The following is a 22,531-nucleotide window of genomic DNA, read 5'->3' as shown; positions in this document are numbered from 1 at the left end:
TTTGGTCATTATTTTTTTCAATGCAATGAAATGAGCTTTCATTTTGAAATAAAATCATATAAGGACCACTTAATCTTATACCTGCTGTTTCAGTGACCAAAGAAACATAACGAAAAAGGGTGATTGGGCTTTTAGAAACTTTCTACGTAATGGAAGCAGAGACTAATAGCTTTTATTTTGACGTCTGTGTGTGTGTGGGTGGGTGCATGCGTGTGTGGGTGGGTGCATGCGTGCGTGTGTGTGTGTCAAAATAAAAGCTATTAGTTTCTGCTTTTATTACATAGAAAGTTTCTTTTTCAATTAAATGTATTTATCTATTTGTTTGTTTGTTGTCAATGTAGTTTCCGAGGTGAAGAATAGACTTTCACATTTAAGTCAAGGGAATATTAATATAGTCAATAATAGTGATTTCCTGTATGACAGTCGTGTAGTAAGAAAAAAAACGAAAAAAAAAACGACCTGCCTATTCCTGGCACGTCACTTCATTTCATCATTCATATACACACCAGAGAAGTTCAAAGGGAGAAATGCATGTCGGTGAAGAAGAGGGTGTCTTACTTTGTTATGATTGGTGTTTTTTTAGGGAATTAGGTGCTCGACAGGGGGAGGACCCATGAAGCCTGCAACACACAGAGGGAGAAAAAGTTGTGTCAAGTTTTGTGACACTGAGGTGGAAACTTGCTGCGTTCAGACCAGCGGCTAACACCAGCAACACCTCCACCACCACCAGCAGCAGCAGCAGCGGCGGCGGCAGCAGCAGCAGCAGCAGCAGCAGCAGCAGCTCGGACGGGGAAGATGGCGCGCCGCTGCGGCCGTGCCACGTCTCGGTTTACTTTATATAGCAGAGAAATAGCAACACTTGCGGTTTGGTTATGTTTGTGTCTACTTTTACCCTCCGCCGTGGAGGCCGGACTGTACACCGCCTCTGACCAGATTGTCCAGCTAACCCCGGGAAATGTAGAGTCGGTTTTGTTGAACTCCACAGCAGCGACAGTTGTGGAGTTTTACGCTTCGTGGTGCGGACACTGCATCGCCTTTTCTCCGGTTTACAAAAGTCTGGCCAGAGACCTTAAAGGTTGGTACACGGGCCTTGAGCAGGGCACGTAGCTGCAGCTAGCTGGAGGTTAATTTAGAGTTTTAGTCCAGTATAATCACTCATAAACGGTAATCATATTTTATGTTGCATTGTTTGTAAACAATTTTAAGTTTTGCACCTCTGATAAGCCATTCAAAAGTCTCACAGGTCAACATTTTAGGACTAATAATAGACTATAGCTCATTGGTGTATAACTGTAATGTTACCAAAGTTACATAGCCCTGCAGTTTTTATGATACCCATGCAAACAGTGAGAGCACCAAGCTGCTGTCTGTATCTGTTAATTAGAGCATGTGATCTAATGAAAGTGTTTTTATAATGCTCAGCACTGTACCTCTCCATCACATCCGAGGTTTGTTTCTGCAACTCATCTGCCAAATGAAATATCACAGAACCATGAGAATCATTATAATTAGGATGACAGTCAAAGGCAAAGTTTCTGATGATGGCCCTCTGCCATCATCAGAGACACAGCCATGGGGTGTTTCAGTCTCACACACACAGGCAACAATGGCAACTGACAGCTTGGCATGCAAATCTAATGCCTGGCCCTGGAGCTGGGAGAGTGAGGAGAGCTGAAATTTTATGGGACTATAAGTGAAAGAAGGTACATATGCAGATGATAACAGTGGCTTTGTGTGAACCATAAGCTTGTGTATGAGAATCAGCAACAATTAACTTTTGATGGGGCGTAAAGGCTCTTCAGAAACATCTGATCAGTTGGTTACCTTCATTCACAAATAAATAGCAAAGCAAACATGGGGAAGTGATGAAGCACCTCCTGAATAATTATATAAATTAAAAAACAGTTCAATAATACACATTCAGGATTTTTCTTAACAATACTGGTGTACAGACCTCTTATGTATTGAAATACTCAAGTGTGTGTTGGCACCAGGACAACACACGACCCCATCCAGTGTTAAACTGCACAGGGTGCAGCAGACAGTACACTAAATATTTACTGTGGCTCTCTCTCCCTTTATTTGATGTCTGTTCTTCAGAGTGGAAGCCAGCTGTCGACCTGGCAGCCGTGGACTGCGCTGCAGAGGAGAACAGGAAGGTCTGCATCAGCTACAGCATCAGAGGGTATCCTACCCTAAAGGTATCGTACAGTGCAGCTATATGAACTCTATACTTTATACACATACTGTGTCAAATCATATCAAAAATCTTTATTGGCATGAATGCTGATGTTGCATTATTGCCAAAGCTCAGTTACATATTGTTCAATCTTAGACATTAACAAGAAAGCAACATGAAGTAGATAAAACCCATCCATCTTATTGTCTCATTTAGTTCCATATTTTTTAAAAACATGGATATATATATTTTGATCTGCATGTTATGCAGAGTGTTCATGTACAAGAATGTGTGGGAACAATAAGTATTTGCATGTAGGTTATAATGGTCAAGTCAGAAGTTAAACTGTTCAGTCCTGGTTGGCCAGTACAAACTCAATTACACTACTTCATGTATGTTGTGTTTTGCTAACTAGATGATAGGTTCTTGAATTAATTTTGCTTATCACTGAGCTTTCTAGGGCTGGTTAATTGATCAATTGATTAATTGCAAAAAAGTGTTGCATTTGAAACTTTGTTATCAGTTGAACAGAATTTTTTTGGATGTAGTTTATGTAAATTGTGCCAAAATATTCTTTTCCAGGCTTTTGTCATTCAATAATTTAAAAATCAGTAAGATCCACTTTGCAAACTAGTTATTATTAGGGCTTACTCTCTTTGTATTTGTTGTAATTTTGTGTTATTGTTATTTGTTATTGTGTTTTGTGAGTTTACGTGTCATTTTTGAATTTCCGGATTAGAATGTGACAGATACTGTCGATGCAACGGCGTGTTGTCAGTAGAGTTCACTTTTGCATGATCAGCAGTCACACTGGAAAAACGCCCACTAGTTTGCAACATGTGTATGTGTAGCTAGTCTGACTGATCAGCAGTAGTATGTGTTAAGGTCTCTGCTTTCTCTGTCATCCAGTGAAAGCCAGTGAAACAAAGAGCCCCTTCTGTTTGAACTCACAATGGAGCTTTAACATCTGCGACTCATTTTAACCAGGAAGGATTTAGAGGTCAAGGCAGGCAGAGGGGAAGGCGGTGCCCCCACCAAACATTACACAACATCACTTTGCTTCTCTCATGGTCGTGTGAGGCCCGTCTGAGCCGTTCTCACTTCCCTCTCTCTCTCTCACTCTCTCTCTCTCTCTCTGCTTCCTTCCTAACCCAAAACCTCTCTCTTCTTTCACTTCACAGTTCTTCCATGCCTACTCCAAGGCTGGCTCTACAGGAAAGCCTTTCAGAGGTACACGGAAGCAATTCAAGGAGCCGCCAGTTATTTGACTCCACCTTAAATTATGTTTCACAGAGAACGTGCACTTCCAACACGCGTCATGTCAGAGCAGGAAAGTACATACTGATCATTTTCTTATCAGACACATAGTTGAACTGCTGTTTATTATTAGGCCTGGTTCGACTCCTGCATGTAACTGTGCACCATTAATTTCACATTTATGTAACATTGCCCTAACCCTGGGAGTAGTTTGTATACATGCTCAGGCAGTCATGGATATGTTTCATTGAATGAGAATCCAAAATGAGAACAAACAGCAAAATATAATGACCTTTGACCTCCAGATTTTCCCCGTGATGTTCGAGGTTTACGTCACAAGATCATAGACCAACTAGAAACCCACTCGGAGACCTGGCCCCCTGCCTGCCCTCCACTGGAGCCCACCAGGTAAAGACACAGGCACAACTTCAGTAAGATGATAGATGATTTTTATTATTTTTATTATCATTATTATATTATTATTATTATTATTATTATTATTATTGTTATTTTACTCAATAAATACAAGTCTGTTAGTCTGAACGTGTCTGTCTATTTTAAGTTCAAAGGAAGCCAAGTTAATTTCTCTTTTTTTAGCTTTAAAGGGAAAGTATCATTGCTTCTTTCACAATCATGAAGTTTTCTTGTTTTTTTCCTCTGTATATAATGGAAAAAGGTTGACCGCTTATTGATCCCTTGTTTCACAACAGAGATTCCTAACTGCAACTTCTCCTCTCTTTTCTCAACCAAAATAACAATTGTGAAGTAGAAAAAAAACATAGGTGAAAGCAGATTTCAGGCTGGAGAACATCTTGTTTTCAGTGTTTTTAAGTGTAAAGATAGAGGACAGAGCCAGAGTGACTTAAAAACTCTAAATGAAATAATCCCATCCCAATTTTTAAGAAGTATGTCCATAAAATTCTGCACTAACTTAATTCTTCCTTTGGATCTCTACTGGACCAACAGGTGATCCACTTAAGCTCTAGTGGTGATGTTTGGATGTTTGTGTGTGGGATTCAAGTTAGAGTATGTGTTACTCTTTTAATGTGTTTTGTCTGCTCCTCTCTCCAGTGAAGCAGAGCTTGACAGCTTCTTTGAGACAAACAATGTTCAACACCTGGCCCTGATCTTTGAAGAAGCTAAATCCTACGTTGGCCGAGAGGTAACAGCTTGAGTTTCCATGAGCCTGAGCTGTGTGTGTCAGACGTCTCTAGAATATTATGTCTTTTTGGGCAGCACAAGATATGTGATTTTTTTTTTTTTTTAACAGAAAAAAGTTGCCAGTCATCTGTGTATCACTATGTAACTATTACAAAACGCTGTTGTGACTGACCTTGCAACATAATCCGGAGGGAGGTGGTGAAATCTGCTGGGACAGTGTTTGATTGGAAAGAAAACCTTTTTGCAGATAATTGGACATTACTAACACAAATAATATACAACATCAGAATATTGAAATATAACATTCAAATGTGTGTGTGTGTGTGTGTGTGTGTGTGTGTGTGTGTGTGTGTGTGTGTGTGTGTGTGTGTGTGTGTGTGTTCCTCAGCTAACCCTGGACCTGTTACAGTTTGAGAACATTGCAGTACGGAGGGTACTGAAAACTGAGGAGGGTCTGGTGACCAAACTGGGAGTGACAGAGTTCCCATCCTGTTACCTTTATTATCCTGGAGGCAACTTCACCAGACTCAAAGTGTGAGTATGGTGATACATTTTCATTGCAGGTATCAGTTGTTACAGCAGTTAATACAAGTAACAGTTGTTCATATGGACAAACTACAAAAATTAGATAGGATAGTTCTCACTAACTCTTCACTACAGAATATAAAGTCACACAGGTGTAGAGGGCTCTCTACATTAAGGAGGAGTGTATAAAATAACTGCTAAACTGTGGGAAGTACTCACCATGGATATGTCTTGCTTGTTCAGCCTTATTATTATTATTAATATGACACACTTTTTCTTGCAAATGTATAACGTCCCCCAAAAAATCATATAAAAATTGTGGTAATTTGTCTTTATTTATCAAAATTAGTTTGCAACAAAGTGATGGTTCCTTTTATTTTGAAGGACCTATATACTAATGGTGCACCCGCACAGGTGTTGTCAATTTGACTTATTAGACGTCTTCTGAATTGTCTGGGTGTGTACAGACTGCGCTTGATTGACATCTTGTTTTACCTGTTATCGCTGTACCTGGCGCTAGCAGTTTGGTGATGTCACCTGATTTCAAAGTAGCGCTCTACAACATCGACCTGGAAGGGGGCCTAATCAGCCAGAAGGGGAAAACACCTGCGAGGGCGTGCAGGGCTTTTAGTGCTACAGTGTTCTGTGTTTTTAAACACAACCATGAAAAGGAAGTTTAAGGCCGTTGTTGCAGAGAATTATGCTATGTGCTCCTCCAAAATAACATTCGTGAATGGCAAGACAGAATTTGAAAAGTTTTTCCCTTGTTCTTTGGCATTGCACTACCAATGAGGGCTATGTCAGCACCAGGTGCAGACTCATTGTCCAAAGGCTTTGTTGTGCACTTCCTTTCCTCACCAACTGGTGTGGAACAGCCCTTAAAACGGCCAACCTACTTTATAAACACACAAATGAGAGGAGGCCAGATAGGAGCCAAACTGTGATAATGATATTAATATTAGTGCATCATAATTAATCTTTACTTAAGAATCTCAAGTATTGGCTATTGTTATCTGTGGTGTACATGACAGTGCACTGGTACAAGTGTCAAGAAAAACAGTGTGGTTACTGTTCTGCTCTTCGCTGCAAACACCAGTTGACACACAATTGTTCATTGTCTGCAATGCTGCATTTGCAAATTCCACACAAAGCTTTAACTACTGACCTAAAGATAAGACAACACCTGATATTGAACTGAACTAATTCACCTGAACAAATATTTCCCGAGTCTTATTGGAAACATTTACAATAGAGACAGTCGTGCAGGTTAAATCAGGAAGCTAAAGAGAGTTTCAATTTAGATTGAGGAACTAACATTTTTAAAAGCAAGTGGGTGGGTGAGATTAGGACGTGTGAGGGGAACATGAGCTGAGCTGCTTTTATATATATATATATATATATATATTTTTTTTTTTTTTTTTTTTTTTTTTTTTTTTTCTGTACCAGGTATCTCAAACTTTTTACAGTAAATTCAGCTTAGCTTGATGTGAGACACACAAACACCAAGTTTACTCCCCTTCGGTTCCTATTGTTCCACACACAACAACTTTGCTTCCTCCTGAAAAGCTTCGTCGTGTGCTCATTATCTGAACCCTATTCATGAGAATACTTTTAAACATCTGGCCTCTTAATGGGATCAGAGCATCAAAATTGCTCCCATTATTCACTATCATAAAGCGGCGCTGATCATTCCTCACCCTGCAAATTCATCTGCTGTTTCTGCCTCTTTGTTTGGCTGTTTCAATAACTTGGCATGCAAAGAAGACTCTTTTTAGTTGACAAATGCAAAAAGGAAATGATTTATTGCCGATTTATTTATTCACCCTCCATCTCTCCCCTTCCAACCCCCCTCATCTCCATCACTGTACAGAGGGGAGGTTTTTTAATTTCTTGCATGAAAACAATGCCATTGCTTTTCTGGCTTCACCTGCCAAACAAGCCCCAGCCGCACACGGCGACAGATGGCCTCCCATCATCACTGAATGTCTGATTGATCCTGGGAGAGCAGAGTGTGCAGTGCGTACGTGTGCGTGTGTGTGTGTGTGTGTGCGCGCGTGTACGTGTGTGTGTGAGAGAGAGAGAGAGAGAGAGCATGCAGGGGCGTCTCACATCCGTCATGCATGTAATGTGTGCTGGTCCCAGGTGAATGCATTCCCTCCCAGCCCACCCTGATGCCTGCCTGCCCGCCGGCCCTGGGGATTGCTGGATGAATGGCTCTCCCTTCACATCTGTACACTCCCACCAGACACGCAGGTGTAATTGAGTCCCGGGCTGGTGTGAGTGAGCGTGGGCGCGGAGTATCCATCGTCCTTATTACCATCCTGTTGCAGTTTTACAATGCTCTCTCTCTCCCTTTCCCCCTCTCTCTCTCTCTCTGTCTGTGACGAGGGGAGAAAGCAAATGAGAGGAGGATGTGAGGGGTGGAGAGAGAGAGAGAGAGAGAGAGAGAGAAAGCACATTAATGGCTGTGGTTCTAGTTGCAGGGGTTATCACATGGCTAAATGATCAGCAATCTCTCTCTCTCTCTCTCTCTCTCTCTCAATTCCATGCTGCCCTGGCACCATCTGCTCAGTATTTAAAATGCATTCCCGTAAGTGTGTGAAATATATGGCCACAAAAAATACAGGTCATAAAACACTTTTTATGGAAGTGGACTGCTGAAACAAAAGGTTGAAAATAAATAAAAAACTGTGCATTTTGTTTGAGGTTCCCTGCAGGATTTGAACCTTCCACACTTAATATTGCCACATTACACCCACGTGTGATCGCTGAATATCTCATTCCAAAACCATGCGCATTGCTATGCTGCTGTAACAGTCTCCACTCCTCTGGGAAGGTTTTCTGCAAGATTTTGGAATCTGGCTGCAGGAGTTTTCTCCCATCCAGCCACAAGTGCATTACTGATGTCGGTCACTGATGTCGGGCTTCATCCTTAAGGTGTTGGATGGGCTTAAGGTCAGGGCTCTGTGCAAGGTCTTCCACTTCAAACTCGACAAACCGATTTTCAATGGACCTTGTTTTGTTCATGAATTGTCACGTTGAAACAGGAAAGGGTTTCCCAAACAGTTGCACACTAGTGTCTGAATATAAGTTTAATGCTTTAACATTCAGACTTTCCTCAGCTGAAACCAAGGAGTCTGGCCTCAATGAGGAATACAAAAAAAGTATATCCATGTACTTTTGGCCATATATTACATGGGTCTCACCTGTACCTCTCTCCCACAGGAAGGTTGAAGCTCGTATGTTCTACTCTTACGCCCTCCAGAGGCTGCAGGGGGTGGTGCGGTCAGGAAAGCCTCCACCAGTCACCACAGATGGCCTCACCAACAGCACAGAGGACCCCTGGAGACCCTTCAACAGGTATGAACAAGACACGCCACGCTGAACCATCTCTGTTTGCTCATTGTTATGTTTATATATATGTAATTGTGTGTGATTGTGTCTCCAGATCCAGGGTGTATATGGCAGACCTGGAGTCAACACTGCACTACTCCCTACGTATGGAGGTGGCCGCTCACACCATCATCAAAGGAGAAGCCCTGATTGCTCTGACGAAGTACATCGCTGTCCTGGCTGAGGTGACGTTAGCAGCGAGAGCACTGCACACACACGTACAGTACACACAAAACGTGTAAACCAAATGATTATAAAGCTCATTGTTTTGGTTATGAGTATAAAAACAGGTGGAAAACAAATTCATTAATACAGCATGGGTGAGAAATCGCATCTGCAGAGAAAACGTCAAACATTAACAATAATTTTTAGTCTCATATGGAGGCACTCCGGTGCATAACAAGCAGCTCGTTTACATTTCTTCCCCATTTCTCTCTTCACTGTCTGTCATTAGAAACACTGCCCTTGTCACCAAAGGATAGTGTTTACTGTGGTGGTCAAGAAAGACAACAGCTTTTGGATGCATAGGAAACTAAAGAGAAAATAAATTTAAACCAATCTGCACACAAAACAACAGGGTTAAGCCTTGAAGTTGATGCAACTGTGTTCATATTGAAACGTTCACATACAACAGAAGTGTAGTTACAGCAGGTTGCCACTAGGTGGAGAGTGAGCTAGCAGGATATTTGTTCATACTGTAGGTAGTTGATATTCAGCCAAGGCTCCCTCTTCATAACATGTTGTTTTATTCCTTTAGTATCCATTAGATTGTTCTGCAAATTTAAACAAATTCATTGTTTTGTCAAGTGCACTGTTGTTTTAAACCACACACACTCACATTTAGACACATTACTGAAAGCAGAAGTGGATGCCATTGACTGGGGCAGCGGCACAAAGACTCTCCTGGGTATTGTTGACCCTCTTGATGTGGGCTCCCAGTGGGATTGAAGCGTGGCTGCCACCCACTCGCCGCCCACAAAGATGCATTCAGTTTACTTAGCAAACCTCGCTGGGATACCCCAACCACTACTCCACCTCCTCCTTCTTCCCTCTCCTCATGCTGTATCCCCGCTTTTGATTGCACACAAGCATTTCTGTAAATACTTGTGACCGTGCCAATCCTCAGTGGTTCACCGAAACACCCTCCCTCCCCCTGGTTTCTTGCCTCCTCCATCTCTTCTGCCTTTTTCCCATTCTCATTTCAATATCGTCCTCCCTTACTTTATTTGCCAATTTGTTTCTCCCTACTTTCTCCACCCCCTAGTTTCCACTTACAAAGATGCAATTGATTTTCACATTTTTCTAGGATTCAATATTTGTTTGATTATTCACCCTTTATCAACATCTAATAATGTCTTTCTCTCTTATTTCTCACTTTCCTCCATCTTTTTTTGTTACTGAAAACATTGTCTCCCTCTTTTCCTCCTTTCTCACGGAAGTGTGCCACCCAGGCAAACATGTTGTGATGATGAGGCCTGACCTGCTAGCCCTGTCCCTATTGGCTACGCACCAGGCTGTCTCACTGCCCTGGTCTGCCACCAATCTCTCTGATTATATCTCACTCTCTAGGGAGGCGTTGTATCAAGCTAGTGTGTATCCAAGCATGTGTGTGTATGAGGGGCGCGTGTGTGCGACACAGCACTGTGGCCTCCCATTAGCTTCAGTTTGTTTAGTCAATAGCGGCAGGTCCCAGTGGTATTTTTAGCCTGTCCCCCTACCAGAATGGACCAGCCTGGCTCAGCAGGGCTTTGTGTAGCTGAGGAGGCCGTCATTTTGTTGCAGCTGACTGCGACTTGTGACAGTCCTTATTGATGTTTGACTGAGCACACAAAGAGCAACAAAGCGGCTCAATCCTTTCTGTCAGTCAGCTTGTTAGGAGCAGTTAATGTAAGATGAGCAAGTGGTTTGTGAAACAGGGTGGAAAAAATTTGGCTGATACTTGTTAGGAAATGTTTATGAGTCCAGTTTCATATACAATTTGGTGTAATATAAATTATTCTTTATGACACATTTTTACATTTAGCTTTTACATGATGCAATTTATGGGCTAGATATCAGAAAATGAAATGTATTTTTAGGTGAATGCTCAACTTCTTTGGCTCTTTTTTTTTCATTTATTTTTAAATGAGTGTTGATTGGTTGTGGAAATTACCTCACTGTTAAACTTTCCTGTCTTGTTAATTACTAACACAATATGTTAAAATGTGACACCTGAACTCCCTGCATGAGTCATGTGATTAGATTAGAGTGAAAGTGACTCACGATGTTTTGACCACAGTGTGGGTGTCACCGCTCACACATTCACTCAACCATGACATACTTTTTAATATTAACCAAACAGAACAATTAGTGGAAAGTGCATTTGCATGCATTAGGGTGTGTCTTTGCTATGGTGATGCATGCTTACAGGGCTGCAGCTAATGAGTATTCTCACTAGAGATTAATCTGACAATTATTTTCTTGATTAATTGTTTTGTCTATAAAAAAAAAAAATTCTGAAAGATGCCCATCACAATTTCTTGGAATCCAATATGACGTATTCAAATTTTTGTCTATCAGTCTGAAAACCAAAGATATTCAGTTTACTGTGATGGAAGCCAGTAAAAAAGCCAAATACCCAAATTTGACAAGCTAAATCCTTTTTAATGCTTGACATTTTTTCTTTAAAATGACTTTAATATCAAAATAGCTGCCTGTCAATTTCTGATCAATTGTTAAATTATTTAAGCTCTACATATATGTTTAGTGCATCTTGAGGACATGCAAATTCTCTGTAAATTAATATTTATTTGTCCCCATTGTGTATTCATCTTCGTACCCTGGCCTAAAAAATTAATCCCTGTTCTGTCCAAGAATTTTAATTCCAAGATTTGCTTGTGTCTTTGCCTTCCATAATCATCCCACCGTTGCATCTCCTTATGTGTCTCAATCCAAACACGTAAACATGAGGGTTGTTTTTTTTTTTTATCCCCACCCTGTCACAATATTACTAGATTTACTGTCTTGTCAGGCTGAAGCCGGATTTATGAATTCTCGACATGTATATGAGGATTAAAAAAGTGGATCTTGGGAAGCATGAGAGCATTACAGAGAGGTTTTTAAGGATTACACCTCTATCCTGCTTTTCTTAAAAGAAGCCCTTCAGCCCAGAGGGGACAGAGGGGCAGGGGAATAAGACAAAGAATTAAAGGTTGGTCTAAAGGGACAATCTCATGCCAAGGCTCAGGACTTGATTTACAAAAAGGCCTTTTATAACAAAGATGAAACTAGATCAAATCAGCTGTCTGTTTAATTATGGATCATAAAACTGCTTTAATAAGCAATTCTCAAAGAATGAGTTGAGTCATTTGGCTGTTCAGTTGCACTTTCCCCTCAGAGACAGTTGAAAACAAGTAAATATGTGCTGGTAAATATGAGGTTTTCCTGGTTTCCACTCTGTGGCACGTGTTTGCAGCATCCCCCTCACGCCTCCCTGGGTGGATTGAAGTTGGATTATTATCAAGGGGCTTCACCCCTGTCTTCGTCCCCAAGCCTGGCCTGGTCTGCCCTGTTGCGGCCAACAGATGCGTCCCTCTCGGGACCCTCACCACAAGGAGCTTGTGGTTTCTCAAGTGCTGCTGATACTAATCGGATCATGGATGACATATTGCCGGGGTGAAGGGGATTGTCATGGTCCAACTGGGATTGGGGGCTTAGGGGTACAGGGTTAGTGTGTGTGTGTGTGTGTGTGTGTGTGTGTGTGTGTGTGTGTGTGTGTGTGTGTGTGTGTGAGAGAAGTGGATATATAGTAGAAGAGGTAAAATGTATTTTTTCTCAAATACATTCTAGTTGATCATTAGTGATCAGTGGAGTTTCGTTTTTAATTTTTAGCCAATAATGAGTGTCATTTTGTTGACTGTGTCAGCTGACATGCGTTTGAATACCACAAAGTTTTATGTTTCAATAGGTTTGCACTTGGTCTTATACCGTAACTGTGATGGCTGATGCAGATGGAGAGGTCTAACAAAAACACTGCATCATTAGTGCCTTCCTTGATTATTACTAAACCCTATTGATTCTGTGCCAGTTTTTAGAGACAAGAACAAATTACTTCATCTTAGATATAGATAACATGCAATAATTATTTCACATTAAATTTTCATGCATTATTTCCTCGGAAAATCTGTTAAATTACATTCTGATTGTAATACTGTTGCTTGAAAGGATTCAGTGCTGTCATGGTTTTTGGCACATAAGGCAACATTCTGTCATTTTTCTAACAGCTAATACCTGATGTAGATATGGTGACTAATGTATTGTGTACCACGGATAGTCACGACCGGGGAAGTGGAGAGGGAGGTTAAAAAAACAGGAACAGGAATCAGTGTAAAAGAAAACAGATGGTGTGCCAATGATAATACATTTTAAAAGTTGAACCTGTTTGAGTTTTTAGGTGATCACCAGACCCAGAGAGCTCATGAATAGTGTTGCTTTGGTGATGCTGGGCTAAGTCCATTAGCGGGAAACACCTGTGTTTTCTCTTCTGGTTAAATTCATATGACTCCTTAATGAGCTTTTCTGACTGGTTGGTGCTCAGACCCCAGATCCAAACCTAAACCTATTATATCACTCTCCCAGCAGTGAGCAGCAGACATCACAAGCCTTTGCACAAGCTTTTGTCTGCTCTTTACATCCCACCTTTAAGTATTGTGTGTGTGTGTGTGTGTGTGTGTGTGTGTGTGTGTGTGTGTGTGCGTGTGTGTGTGTGTGTGTGTGTGTGTGGTGGAAAAGTAGTTTTCATCTCTTTTCGTATTCATTTGTAATGACCAGTACGCTTGTGATTGATTGTGATTCTTAGTTAAGTAAGGCAGCTGCTTATTGTCACTTTAAAAACCATGCATCTCAAAACCGTCAACTTCTCATGAGATAAGGAATCGTTTTTTTAATTATTTATGTAGGTTGGAAAGTATATCAATTTTCTAAATCCAGAAAAAAAAAACGACAAAATCTTTGTGTTTTTCTGAAGAATACAAAATCTCCAAATTTGGAGGTGTATAGTATTCACTGGACAGCAATGATATGTAACCTCTGAACACACAAAACATATTTAAGTTTTCTACAGAGAAAAACACACAAGACAGTTTTCTGCAGGTTGAGTAGATAAAAGGTAAAAGCTGCTGCAAGGAGTCAAGAGTGGACACAGGACAGAGCAGTACTGTCTTGGCCTTGGACAAGAAGGTTTAAGCAAATCACTGGGGGTCTAGCTAAGTGGTCAGGGTGTAACACGCAGATCCTGTTAGGGGGCGATGAATAGACGGCTGAGCTGTGGACTAAGAGGCATATGTGTCAGTGTCTGCAGGTGTTTTTAGTTGAACAGATGGAGGAGGCCAAATGTTAGATGACACTCGCTCTCTGTGTCTTCTGCTTTTTCTGTTTTCCTCAGAAAGTTATCATTTTCCTCATTCTGTCCTGAAAGGGAGTTAAAGATTAGGAGCAAGAAAACTAAAGTTACCATGGAAGTGGGCCTGTTGTTTAAGTTTTGGAAAACGCTTGATCCTTTTATTGTGTCTATTTCTTGGAAACAGGACCATTATCATAAACTGTTCCACACAGAGGCTTAGTGTAAAGATAGGTAGCACATTTAGCTGAAATTTATCAAAGTGCTCCTCTCTCTTAATGTCAGTGCACTCAAGACATCATCTGTGTCTTTTGTCAGTGTTGTATGTGTAAAGACACGTTTGTCTTTGTCTGTCTTCACTCTGTCATCACTGGTCTCAAACACACATCAGCTGGATTTCCTCTGCAAGTTACAGTATCAAGTTTCCTCCCAGCTGTGGTTGTTACCATGGTAATGCTGGTTTGAAAAGAAGCAAATACACAACAGGACAAAGCTCGAGTAGAGGGTGGCTAAGTGGTTGTTAGTGGTTTAGGAAATGGATCTTAATGAAGGAAAAAGCTTAAGGCAAACTTTTGTCACATTTAGTGAGATTCTCTAAATGTTCTGAGAAGGAAAAACACTCCCAAGCACAACTTTTGTGCAGCACATAGACTCTGTGCACAACATTTTTGAAGGTTGAACTGGTATTTTATGTGTATTAAGATCTTGGTATGCAATTGCCCCTTAAATGGCAAAGTGAGCAATTTAAAGGGCTTTAGCCTTGATATTAGCACATGGAACACAACACGGTCATTTGTAAAAGCTATTAGACAAACTTTTTGTTAGATTTTATAAACTATACATACCAGGAAATGTTCAACAAAGCTCTTGGCAACCATAAAATGGTAATGTAAAGTGTGTAAGGATGAAAACTATATTTATATTTCAGTCAATAGCACTTCATCTGGTTCCTCCTTATTAAACTACACATACACCTACAGCTAAATGATTAGTAGATTAATCAATTCCTCAATTAGCAGACTTGAACCTTCAACAATTTTGGTAATTCATTAATCATTTGTGTATTTTATTTTCTTCTGTTATGTGACTATATGCTGTTTTTTCTAGTCTTCTACAATAGTATGTTAAGCTCATTTGGGTTTTGGATTGTTGGTTGGACAGGTGGATATTTTATAGACCAAAGGACTAATCTGATACTCATGAGACTAACTGTAAAATGAATTGATAATGAAAACAATTGTTAGTTGCAGCTCTTCATACACATTTTTTGCACCATAATCAAGTTAACATTTGTTTCCGTTGTGCTCTGCTGTTCCACATCTGCAGTACTTTCCGGGCCGTCCTGTGGTGATGAACTTGTTGAAGTCTGTAAACTCTTGGCTTCAGAACCACATTGGCGGTGAGATTTCCTATGATGCGTTTAAAGAGATACTGGATAACTCAGCACAGGTAAGTGAAGACAGAGCTGTATAGACAACTATCAGATATTTTGACAATATACATCCTTGTTGCAATGAACTTGGGGCTTCTTGTTTGTTCTTGTCAAAATTATTCATAGTACTCTTTTTTTGTCTGTGCCCTGTTTGGTATTCATTGGTTTCAGAAGGGGTCTGTCCATTATGTACTGCATTGAGGAAGTAAGTGCATTCAAATCGAAAAAGAGAACAGACTTTTGTAAGCCTGAGCAGGCAGTCATCTAAGGAAGAGAGACAAGAGAGTTCTAGACAGATAAGCAGCTGCAGGGAGAACAGAGGACAGGTGATCACAAAATGCGCCCAGACTGACGTGAGGACGTCTGTCTGAGAGTAACCTCGTCGAGCTACAAGGTCACTTGTCAGTCTGGTCACTATATCAGTTCAAAACCACCTCAGAGGCGTCAAAGAAATGTCAAAAACACACAATACGAGTACATAAGGACATATTTTTCAGAAGATAAATATCTAGGTATTTCAATATGTACTTTGTCCTTGTGGCAGTGCCAGCACATACAGCTGAAAATCTATGTGCTGTTGTCTTTGGAATGAAGCCTGCATGCCTCCAGTACGCAGCCGCTTGCAAATTGAAAGAGTCACTTACTTACATCATTAGCTTTTAGCAGGCAAATCAATGGATCAATGAATCAATGGGAAGGTATGAATAGACTTCACCTCAGAGGAAATGGACTCTGTATGCACACACGCACACACACACACCAAATCTTTACTATTGACATGTGAGTAACCCTGTCAATCACACCAGCAATGGCAACACAGTGCGGTGAGAGAAACGACTTTATGTCAGAGAAAATATGTCGTTGGATTCAACTGAGGCTCATTGTTAGAGATCTGGATAGCTTCTGTTCATTAGTGAGGGCTGAGCCATTAACCTGAGATTGACTTCTCATTGACTGACGTGAGGACGTCTGTCTGAGAGTAACCTCGTCGAGCTACAAGGTCACTTGTCAGTCTGGTCACTATATCAGTTCAAAACCACCTCAGAGGCGTCAAAGAAATGTCAAAAACACACAATACGAGTACATAAGGACATATTTTTCAGAAGATAAATATCTAGGTATTTCAATATGTACTTTGTCCTTGTGGCAGTGCCAGCACATACAGCTGAAAATCTATGTGCTGTTGTCTTTGGAATGAAGCCTGCATGCCTCCAGTACGCAGCCGCTTGCAAATTGAAAGAGTCACTTACTTACATCATTAGCTTTTAGCAGGCAAATCAATGGATCAATGAATCAATGGGAAGGTATGAATAGACTTCACCTCAGAGGAAATGGACTCTGTATGCACACACGCACACACACACACCAAATCTTTACTATTGACATGTGAGTAACCCTGTCAATCACACCAGCAATGGCAACACAGTGCGGTGAGAGAAACGACTTTATGTCAGAGAAAATATGTCGTTGGATTCAACTGAGGCTCATGGTTAGAGATCTGGATAGCTTCTGTTCATTAGTGAGGGCTGAGCCATTAACCTGAGATTGACTTCTCATTGATCAAGAAAACTACACTGAGCAGCTTTCATTAAGTTGAACAGGTTAAGAGATGCTGGGGAGGCTCTACTTTTTAGAGGATCTGCGGAATTGTGTCTCATTCAAAACATCAAGCTTTTCTTACTGTGAACAAATCCCATGAAAAGACCAAAACCAACGATGCATTGGCCTGTCTCTCAGTACTTTCCAACGTATTTAAAATTTACTGGACAATGTATATATATGACAAACAGCTGAAATAGTTAGATGAATATAATGGATTAATAGTAAAAGTAACATTAAATAGCTAAAGGTAATGGACAAAGCAACCAAACCAACATAAACACTGACAGTAATAATGTCCGCTTTTATATAGTTAGTAGAGTTAAATGACATTCTGTTTAAAGACTATTCAAATGAACAGATCTGGAACATTGTTCTTTTTGTGGGATTTGTTGACAGTAAGAAAAATATAAAATATCACCAGCTTTATGCTTTTAAGCTTTTTCCGCCGTTTGTTTCTTCCCACTCATCCATAGTTTGTGTTTGTCTGTTTGTTTGAACTCTCTCTCAGTCTCCAGACACCGCTTTGCCTGAAGGAGTGAGGTGGGTGGGCTGTCAGGGTTCACAACCCCACTTCAGACGTTACCCTTGTGGGGTGTGGACTCTCTTCCATGTTCTCACTGTCCAGGCCACGAATGCTGAAGACTCAGGTACGTGCACGCACGCGCACACACACACACACACACACACACACACACACACACACTGAGTTTGTAATGGTGCTGTGAATGAAAAGGCCATTGAGAGTTCACAAAGACTGGGGTCAACTGAGGATGAGGGGCTTTGTCAGGTTTTGTAAACAAATTAGCCCAAGAATGTTTGGTGGGCTTCACACTGACCTGATTTAACATCACACAGAGAAAAGACTGATTCACACACACGCACAGAAACACAGACATGTATCTTGATCATGTTTTGACCAGAATTTACTGAGTTTTTTCTCTGTGTTTTGTCATTCGGTCGGAGCTAAAATTGAGCCTAATTGTGACTGTGTGAAAAGAGATTATGTTAGATTAGTGGAATGTGAGTGGTTAATAAAACAGGCAGATGACCGGAGGCTCCACTCCTGGCAGGGTTGTTAATCTCCCTTCAATGGACACACACACACACACCCACACATACACAGATTAATCCCATGGTTTACGTACGGTCATGTGACCTGCAGATGGACTGGCCAAAAGGGGTGTCCATCTGGCCCCCCACAGACCACCATCTTAGTGGGTGGGTACACACACATACAGGACAGTACTGACCATAACATAGAACTCAATTCATCCATGTACAAACGCTGCCTAGATTATTAAAGGAGTAAACACATTAGTAAAGGTTTGAACACGCCCAACACAAGATCATCCTTATATTCATAAGCAACACACACATAGACATATACACACACACATACACACACACACACACACATTCACACACACTCACTTCCAGACACACTCCCAGACACACTTCCACTGTTCATCTGAAGGTCCTACTAAGCCAAGAACAAAAGCAAACGGCTCTTGGAAAATATGTTTGTGGACTGTTGAGGTCCTGAGACAACAGTCTGCCCACCATTCACACAGAGGGTTAATTGTATTTAATCTCCAGATTGGGTTATCCCATTGGAATAGATTATTCATCTCAATATGGGGTTAACCCAGCTCTCTGTGACTCCTGGCCCATATAACCGTGGGAATCCAGGAGGCTGTGGACCCACACTGCCATTAGTGAGCTTTCAGACTGTAGTACAGGTTTACAGTACGTTTTAATGTCTGACAACAAGCTTTACAAGGGCAGGTGATTGTGCTTTACATACATGACTGATTGTTGCAATGAGGTAATCTGTGAGTTCGTATATTTGGATTTACTTGTTTGTTTCTGGACAAGAATCATCAGCTTGCAACAGCTTTTTGTTTGGAATAAACAATAACTGTCTGTAGCAATAACCTCAGTATTTTTATTGCACATTACCCAAGACACTGCCTCCTAAAAGAGGGATTTTGTGTATATTTGAGTCTATGTTTATTTATTTATTCAATTGTTTATATTAGTAACAAAACTAGGACAAGGAACAAAGTTTGTCCTTGAAGTAGTTTTAGGAAGGCACTTGTGATATTGTTTAATTGCAACACACACTGCATATTTCTCATTTTAATGAGACATCCAGTAGCTGTTATTATGTCCTGTTATTCCCCTCCAGATCCTCAGGAGGTGCTGTATGCAATGAGAAAGTACGTCCAGAGCTTCTTCGGCTGCAGGCTGTGTGCCGAGCACTTTGAGAACATGGCGAGGGAAAGTATGACGGATGTGGACACGCTGTCGGCAGCTGTCTTTTGGCTGTGGTCCTCACACAATCGCGTCAACAACAGACTAGCAGGTAAGGGTCAGCAAGGTCATGTCACATGCAGTAGTATGCAAAATTCTTCTTTACATTATTTAAATTACAGCCGTGCTACATGTTTTTTGAAGAAGTTTTCTTAAAATGAAATGAAAGTTGCATCACATCCTTCCCTTTTTCCACATTCCTCTCGTGTGTCTACCCCTCCACACCATGGGACCATAAACATTACCTTACTCAATTGTAGGGAAGATTTTAACTTCCAGTTTCTCCTCATGGTCAGTTAGTCCTCCTAATACGACTAAGAGGGTGAGGGGAGGAGGAAGGATGGATCCTCAGATCAGACACCAGCTGTCACCCCGTCTTAGCCCTTCAAGTATCATCTGTTCCTACTTCACCCATTTTCTCCTTCCCCACCCCCCAGCCCCCACACCCCCTCTGCCATCTTCCATCCTTCTATCACCCTTACTTTGATTTTCTCCCACACTCTGCTGCACCTCCACTATCGCCTACTATCCGCGGCAGGATTCGCATCTTCAAGAAATCTGAGGCTTTCTCTCCAGGTCATGTGATTCAAACTCAGCGTAATCAACCAATTTAGTAACTTTTGATAGGCCATGAGAGAGACTGAGATTACTGTCCCTGCATTTCTGATTCTTTCTCTCATCCTCATTCCAGACATCTGTCTTTTCTCACTCTGTGTAGAAGTTTGCAAAGTTTTCTTTCGTCTCGTCTTTGACCATGCTGTATCAGCATTTCACACTTCTTCACATCAGTCTTGAGAGTGCTAAACGGCCCCTGAGCGTCCCTCCTCCCTTGTTTGTATTCATATGATTTTATTAGGCGCAGGGCTGTCATTAACAGCCCACTTTGTTAAATCACTGTCTTTTGTTTGTGTTGACTGCCCCCTCTTCTCTCTCAGGGACAGCTTGTGTCCTGAACAGCAGGGACCAGGAGGGCACCCGTCCCTGCGTGTGTCTGCTCCCCAGACACTTAAACACTATTCAGCTTTCCCCCCTTCATCCATCCGTCTTCTCTCCCTTCCTCTATCCCTGTGTCCGTCTTTCTCTCTTTCCACTCACTATCCCCTGGGACTCATATCCTCCGCTTGACAAGTAATAGCACAGCATCCTCACAGGATGGGTCCCCCAGGAGCCACCCCTCTTTGCCCACACACACACAAACACTCACGCACAATTCCCAAGGTATTGTGTGACAGCAGGTGGCAAACACCATGACACAAGGCACACACGCTCCCCTCCTCTTTTCCTGCCCCTCCCCAAACACACGCAGCCTTTCCAAGCCTGGGTCAAGTTGTGGCGTGTGGCAGGGGGAGTTAGTGATGGTGGAGGGCGAGCTGGGGTCCACAGGGGATAAGTCGGGTGAATCAGAGGGAGGGAGCTGAGGGTTTGGCTGTGTTTGTAGCAATGAGTGGCAGCATCTCCCTGAGGAGAGCACACTCCATCCTTCCATCCACTCAACCCCTCCTCTCCCTTTTGCCTAAAGTGGAGCTCTTTAGCAGGCCTCCCCGCCCCTCCTTTCAGGAGCAGCCATGCATGAAAGAGCAGCTATTTGTAAAGCGGCTGAACAATTAATTTAGTTGGCAACAAAGAGGCCTCAGGGCCCTCGGCCTCCTTGCAGCGGCAGAATTAAGACTGGTGGCAGCTCAGTCCTGTTGCTGCTTGTCAACAGGCTGAGACTGATTCACATTTCTACAGACAGAACAGCACTGGCTGCCTCTAGACCATGTGTTCATGTGCAGCACTGCCTACAGATTTTGAGATTTTTTTTTATGGAGAATAGACACACCATATTGGTATTAATTAGGGCTGAATATTTCCTATACTAGTGCTTGTAGAGTATCTAAGTCAAAGTACCAATACCATAAGTGTATTTTTTTTAATCAACCTTACTTCTTTTCTGTTAGAAACTGTTAGAAGTTCTACAAACACAAATATCTGTTCCTTTATGTTCTGTTGTGCTACGGCTATGAAATAGATCATCCTTAAAAGGAGAGAAAAAGGTTGGTTAGGCAAATGTTGCATCCTTAAAAAGAATATTTTGGTAGCTTGCAAATTTCAGTATGTGGACAGCCTCTCCTTTTTTTCTTTGTGTCTTTGTTTTTGTCCTGCCCCTGTACAACTGGGGTTGGACGTGCACAGTGTCCTCATTGTTTGCTTCAGATAAGTTACCATCGCACATTAAAATAATAGGTAACCGCCACATTTTTAAAAAGAAGGTGAAATTTTGGCATATTTATTTTTGTGTTTTTGACTTTGAGTTTGATTGTATAGGTATTTATTGTTATAGTCTGTTGGTAGTATGATGTCACCTAGTGATCTTGACTCCATCATCTTTGCCATATTTACATCAAGGAGCATAATGGAATTGAGTGCTGGACTTAACTGTGTCATCCATGAAATTTTAAAAAGACTAACTAAAAGTAAACACAATCAGTAGTCTGACCAGGAGTTTAATACCAGTTTCCATCACTTGGCAGTTTTAGATTATATGGAATGGTTTTGTATTGGTTATTCAAATGAGCGTAAAATGTCTGACATCAGCTGCAGTCCCCAGCAGACATGATGGCTCTATGTGCTGCACAGTGTAGGTGATCCTCTCTTACAGAATTAGTGCTGAGGAAGCTAGTTTGATGTGCTGAACAATACATATTTATACTTGATGAATATGTATGTGCGGCGGTGATGACATCTCTGTGACAGGCCATTGTGGCAATCTCAATATGGCTGGTATGGCTAAAGTCACCCTGGCCGCAAACGTGGCAAGCTGATTAGAATAAGGAAAGGGATGTGAGGCATCTGGGGTGGGTGTATGTGTGTGGGTGGGTGGATGTGTGCGCTCACCTGCTGAAATGTATAAAAGCCCACGCACACACCCACAGGCAGCAGCCCATCCAGGACACAGTAAAATTGATGTATCCTTTATGTAAAGTACTGTATGCAGAGTACATACACACATGCATATGACTGAGATTAATCTTGAGCGACGGAGAGAAGGAGAAGGAGGAGGAGGGAGCCGGGATGGAGGTGGTGGAGGATGTAAATTGACAGTGCTGTAAAGTGACAGACCTGCTGCTGCTCTCCTTTTTCCTCTCTCTCTCTCTCTCTCTCTCTCTCTCTCTCTCTCTCTCTCTCTCTCTCTCTCTCTCTCTTTACACACATACAAACACACACATACACACAATGGCCTGTTGGTGACAACAAGCAATTTATTACCAGATGCTGCTGCTGTGTGTGTGTGTGTGTGTGGGGGGGGGGG

General features: G+C 41.6%; 1 protein-coding gene across 1 annotated transcript in view; it reads left to right on the top strand.

Annotated features, from left to right (window-relative positions):
• Window positions 1-501: 501 nt before the first annotated feature.
• qsox1 (quiescin Q6 sulfhydryl oxidase 1) overlaps window positions 502-22,531 on the top strand; it is a 26,510-nt gene continuing 4,480 nt past the window's right edge. The window contains exons 1-11 of the mRNA XM_023401948.2: window positions 502-1,075; window positions 2,101-2,201; window positions 3,361-3,409; window positions 3,742-3,844; window positions 4,508-4,598; window positions 4,986-5,131; window positions 8,348-8,482; window positions 8,571-8,700; window positions 15,219-15,341; window positions 17,435-17,573; window positions 19,115-19,291. Coding sequence (XP_023257716.1) covers window positions 796-1,075; window positions 2,101-2,201; window positions 3,361-3,409; window positions 3,742-3,844; window positions 4,508-4,598; window positions 4,986-5,131; window positions 8,348-8,482; window positions 8,571-8,700; window positions 15,219-15,341; window positions 17,435-17,573; window positions 19,115-19,291 — 1,474 coding nt within the window. The 5' untranslated portion in view covers window positions 502-795. The remainder of the gene's footprint in view (window positions 1,076-2,100; window positions 2,202-3,360; window positions 3,410-3,741; window positions 3,845-4,507; window positions 4,599-4,985; window positions 5,132-8,347; window positions 8,483-8,570; window positions 8,701-15,218; window positions 15,342-17,434; window positions 17,574-19,114; window positions 19,292-22,531) is intronic.

This window comes from Seriola lalandi, unplaced genomic scaffold (genome assembly GCF_002814215.2).
Source record: "Seriola lalandi dorsalis isolate HSWRI2012SDOR001 ecotype SW California unplaced genomic scaffold, Sedor1 jcf7180002053835, whole genome shotgun sequence".
In the NCBI taxonomy this organism is placed as follows: Eukaryota; Metazoa; Chordata; class Actinopteri; order Carangiformes; family Carangidae; genus Seriola; species Seriola lalandi.
This window is presented reverse-complemented; position numbering and strand designations above follow the sequence as displayed.